This window comes from Amphibalanus amphitrite, unplaced genomic scaffold (genome assembly GCF_019059575.1).
Source record: "Amphibalanus amphitrite isolate SeventyFive unplaced genomic scaffold, NRLGWU_Aamphi_draft 000750F_arrow, whole genome shotgun sequence".
Lineage (NCBI taxonomy): Eukaryota > Metazoa > Arthropoda > Thecostraca > Balanomorpha > Balanidae > Amphibalanus > Amphibalanus amphitrite.
In genome coordinates this window covers 310,066-315,224 of record NW_024882244.1, presented here as the reverse complement: position 1 = coordinate 315,224, position 5,159 = coordinate 310,066, and the positions used below count along the sequence as shown (strand labels likewise).

General features: G+C 56.4%; 1 protein-coding gene across 1 annotated transcript; it reads left to right on the top strand.

Annotated features, from left to right (window-relative positions):
- The first annotated feature begins 503 nt into the window (after positions 1-503).
- Positions 504-3,077, top strand: LOC122365606 (matrix metalloproteinase-2-like). The gene has a single exon (XM_043336963.1). The coding sequence runs from the start codon at positions 782-784 to the stop codon at positions 2,594-2,596; it is 1,815 nt and encodes a 604-aa protein (XP_043192898.1). The 5' UTR covers positions 504-781; the 3' UTR covers positions 2,597-3,077.
- The last annotated feature ends 2,082 nt before the right edge of the window (positions 3,078-5,159 follow it).

The window sequence follows — 5,159 nt, the reverse complement described above, 5'->3', positions numbered from 1 at the left end:
TCATAATCACTATGAAAACAAACGTTATGACAGCTATTGATGTTTGAAGTAATAGGCAGAATTTAGGAAATGGCGACAATAGAAACACCCCTCAAGCATTCCATAAAGGAATCGTATCATGAGAAGTTCAGAGAAAGTCTTGGGAATTTCATGACCGAAGAAAGTAACATCTCTCGAGTCTAAGAAAAAAACCACATGTCTGGTCGTCAACCGATACACCAGTTGAGCGAGAGCGAGGGAGGAGAGGGCGCGCGGCCCGAGGGCGCCAGCACGCCACTAACGGCCCCGTCGGCACCGACAACGCTGGCCAACGCCCCGGCGCCGCCGCGCCGGCAGACACATCGGCCCGCCACCGGCAGCCGGGCGGCGCGCGCGACCCCGCGCAGCGCTGGCGCCCGACTGAGCGCCGCCATCAGCCGACCCTCCTCCCAGCTCCGCGCGCTGACGCCGCCGCTGCGTCAACGGGGCCGGTCCGGTGGTGGCGGCGGCGGCGGCGAGCGGCAGTGCGGCCCGGCGGTCGCTCAGGGTGAGTCATCCACCCGTGCAGAGGCCGCTACATGGCCGCCACCTGCGGCCAGCGACTCAGTCGACCGCCAGCCGCTGTTCAGAGCGTGCTACCATCGCAACCGCAGGTCGTGCGCACACGTGAACCGGCGCCGACGCGTGCAGTGCGTGTGCCGCAGCGCGTATAACACGGTGCGACCTCGGGTGTCGGCGCAGTCCGCCGCCAGCAGTGCTCGGGTGTGGTTCGCGTCGCCTCGCCGAGCGGTGACGATCCAACATGGCCACTCAGGGTCAAACAGAGCCGCGGCGGCCGGCCGCCAGTGCGCGCAACAGTGCACGGACTCTGGCGCTAGCATTGCTCACCACTTTAGCACTTGTGCCGACTCCATCGACCGGTGCTCCACCTGCAGTGAAGGCCGATGTGCGACTGCCTCGCGACGTCTCACTTAAGGTCACCGTGCGGCCATCAGTGCTGTCTCGTTCGAGGCGTGCGCCTTTCATCGACGACGACGCGCTCAACAAGCTAATGCACTACGGCTACCTGCCCGAGTCAGATCGTGAGACTGGCGCACTACGCGACGAGTCTCAGCTGACGGACGCCATCCGGCAGTTCCAGCGCTACGCCCACATCCCCGAGACTGGTGTGGTGGACGAGCTGACGCGAAGACAGTTCGCCAAGCCGCGCTGTGGCCTGCCCGACGTGCAGCCGCGCGGCCGCGGCAAGCGCTACCGGCGCCGCCACAAGCGCTACGCTCTCCAAGGCCAGAAGTGGGACAAGACCGATCTTACATGGACCGTGGCGTCGCACACTCCTGACCTGGACTCAACGACCGTGTACCATGAGCTGGCGCGAGCACTCAAGATCTGGTCGGACGCCTCTGTGCTGACGTTCACCTACGTGCACAGCGCTGACGCCGACATCATTATCAGCTTCCACACGGGCTACCACCAGGACGGCTACCCGTTCGACGGCACGGGCCAAATCCTGGCGCACGCCTTCTTCCCGGGCACCGGCCGCGGCGGTGACGCCCACTTTGACGAAGCCGAGACCTGGATCCTGAACCACGAGGAGAAGAAGCGCGAGGGCGTCAGCCTGTTCGCCGTCGCCGCGCACGAGTTCGGCCACTCGCTGGGCCTGTCACACTCGTCGCGCCAGGACGCGCTCATGTTCCCGTGGTACCAGAGTGTGTCGGACGACGCCAAACTGCCCGACGACGACCGACTCGGTCTGGAACAGATGTACGGCGTCTCCGGAACGGAACCACGTCTGGTGCCCAACCCCTACCCACCGCGAAAGCAGCCGCAGCCGCGGCCAACCCAGCCGCCGCGTCGGCGCACCACGACACGTTCGCCTCGCGTGCGGCCCACGCGACCGGAGCAGGCGCGTCCTGACGCGTGCGACACGCACTACGACGCAATCAGCGTCATCCGAGGCGAGACGTTCATCTTTTCGGGCCAGTACTTCTGGCGCATCAACCAGTACTCGGGCACGCACAAACCAGTGCCAGTCAAGATCTTCAACTTCTGGTACGGTCTGCCGGAGAACCTCACCAAGATCGACGCCATCTACCAGCGACCACATGACCACAAGATCGTCATCTTCATCGGTCGGCAGTTCTGGGTGTACAACAGTAACACGCCAGAGGCCGGCTACCCGCAGCCACTGACTGCCCTCGGACTGCCCGAAAGCCTCGACGGCCTCGACGCCGCCATGGTCTGGGGACACAACGGCAAGACGTACCTCTTCCGCAACGACATGTACTGGCGTTTCGACGAGGCCGTCGGCCAGGTGGAGCTGGACTATCCGCGGGACATTAGTGTGTGGCACGGGGTGCCCTACAAACTCGATGCCGCCTTCCAATACGGCGGCCTCACTTATTTCTTCAAGGGACGTCAGTTCTGGCGCTTCGACGACCGTCTCATGCGAGTGCAAAGTCCAGTGCCGTCATTGTCAGCCGTTAAGTGGATGGGATGTCCATTGACAACGGCGCGTTCAGATAAACTCTTTTCGGAGTCGTCAAGCGGCTCCAGTCTTTCGTTCGTTGCTGCCACCTTGATATCGGCGCTACTGACGACACGAGTGCTGCGCTAGCCCCGCCTCCACTGCCACCCTTTATTTAAGACTTGTTGTGATATGTTGTGTAATTTAATGTGCAGCGAAAGAATGAAATCGCGACGGAACGAGTGACCGCATGAGCGAGCGCGAGGAATGAGAACAGTGCTACATTTTCAGGACGGTTGATCTGCCAAGAGCGTGTTGGTGACCGGAGCGATGGATGTGATGTTCTTATAGCGAGGGTGTGGAACCCATCTCGGACAGACGGACCAAAGAGAATGGAAGCGCCGTGTTAGAGCTCTTTGAACCCAGATAGCACGTGCGGTGAAGCGCTGCAAATTCGGAGAGCTACGCGAGCTTTCTCCCAATCCTAGTCCAAGCGATGTATCGCCAGTGTACATCCACGCTCGCTCTATATTTTTCATTGGCGCAATGCGTTTGCTTCATTGTACTCACGTCAGTTTATAGACATCTTGTGATCAAGGAGGAAACATAATAAACTCATATATTATATCAATCTCACAGCTTTGATGTCAGAAGTATCGGCTAGAGTGGTAATTTACTGTACCTGATGAAAGAGTGACACTGATGGTAAGCTAGCAGTCCAAGGACCTGCTCCAACAATAATAACTGCTTCTGATAGCTATAAATCACCTTGGCCGCCATAATGAGAATGATTATTGACATGACATTTCAATGTTTGCCAAAGCAAACATAAAAACAGTTCATTTGGAATATCTAGCTGTCACCTATGTGAGCCATAATGAAACTTATGGTCATGCCAGGTAGCCAGCTTACACAAAACTAAAAACAATGTTTGTTACAGTGCGCTGGGATGATTTGCGAGCCAATTCGCTGTTGAGGCGTCGTTATGGATTACATCAGCACAATAACCCAATGAAATCCTTAGCTTTACGCGCCATTGCATAACAGTAAGAAAGTATGATGGAATGTCCTGATCACTGATATCACCAGAAAGAAAGCGTGGCACATGGTTCGCTGAAACCGGAAGTGGGGGAAGGGGGGCTGACTTTCCAATGACCGCACTTCCGGATGGTACTCGGAATCCCTTTGATCAACGTCATAAGCAGTCCGAGGTCTGATATCATGCGAATGTGGTAAAATCTCACTCAGTTCCAATGGTGAATTTCCAACAAGTCACGTTCTGGTCCCCAGGGAACTTCTTGAGGCTACTTAATACAGCTTCCTCAGTATTGAGGTTTTAGACCATCCACCGTGCTGAAAATATGCGCCATCACGCTCCAAATAGACACGCCTCCGATTGTGTCGATAAAAGTTATTCGATTCGGCGGGCTGAGAGCCGTAGTCGAGTGCTCGGGTCCGCCCGCCGCCCACCACGACGGGACATTTTTGGAGCCGAGGGGAGCAGCAGAAGCGCTGACGTCACCACCCAGCCTCGGAGGAGACCGGATCCCACAATAAGATGTCACGATGTCTGGCGGAGCCGGCTCTTGTCGCGTCACGATCCCAATCGGCCGAGACCACCGGCGTTCCTCAAGGCTCGGCGCCTGTCCCCATATACACAGCGGCGTATCCCAGGACAATGCCCAGCAGCCGCTTCTGTGCTAGCGGACATGCCACGAGTGAGTCACCACCTCGCCGGTAAATATATTCTCGTAATCCTTTCAGGGTCCGCTGGCAGGCGATATGCTAGATAGTGGTTGGCAATGGCCCGTCCATGTATGGCAAGGGGTGGGCGGGGACTGGGGGGGAAGGATAGATAGCATTTAAAGCAGCGCGTGATGGCAGCGGGTTAGTGCGCATCCCGTACTAACGAGGGCTTAAATAGATTAGAGTATAATTACTCCTGGATAGAAAGTACACGGCGAAAGGGTGTTTACGATGTTTGAGGACTTGGCGGCTGAAAGAGACTGCAAGCTTCTTTCACGAATGCTGGAAGCGTTTTTTCCCGTTGAACAATTTTTTTTCCTTGAACACTCGCCTGCACCAAGTTAGGCATCACATGGCCAATGCGTGTTTTCACTCTACCAGCCACCTATGACAGCCTGTTTACTGTGTTTAGCCGGTAAAACTTGCCTAGGGTAAATCTTAGTAACGGCTGGGTACAAAACATGGCTCCTAGCCTCATGAGGGTCAGTTGCACTAACAAGATTCGTCAGCCATAAATTCAGTTACAGAAAACAATCAATCAGATAGCTGAATCCGATGACATGAGATGGCATCATGAAGTAAGGAAACAGGAGCACTCGGGTGACCAGTGACTACTAGCCCACCAAACTAAGCCATGCTGCCGTTGACTGACACCCGAGGAATGCGCCTGTCCCTGTGTGCTTGAATGGCATGAAGCACAGTGCTTCATGCCATGTCTAACTGCACGGTCAACAATTGTGCAGTCAAACATCAGGTGCCCTTTCCGGACATGCCAATATCATCTGTCCAACGGAGCTCAGCAAGAAATGCACCGATCGCAGCACACCACTCAATCAACAGAAGGAGCTCCGCTTCTGCGATGACCAGGCGACCTGACCACAGTCAGTTCAGTATCAGGGTGCGACCTGGCGAGCCAGGTCGGTCTGCAAGATATCGTCACGGACCTCAGACGTGTCCTTCACCCGCT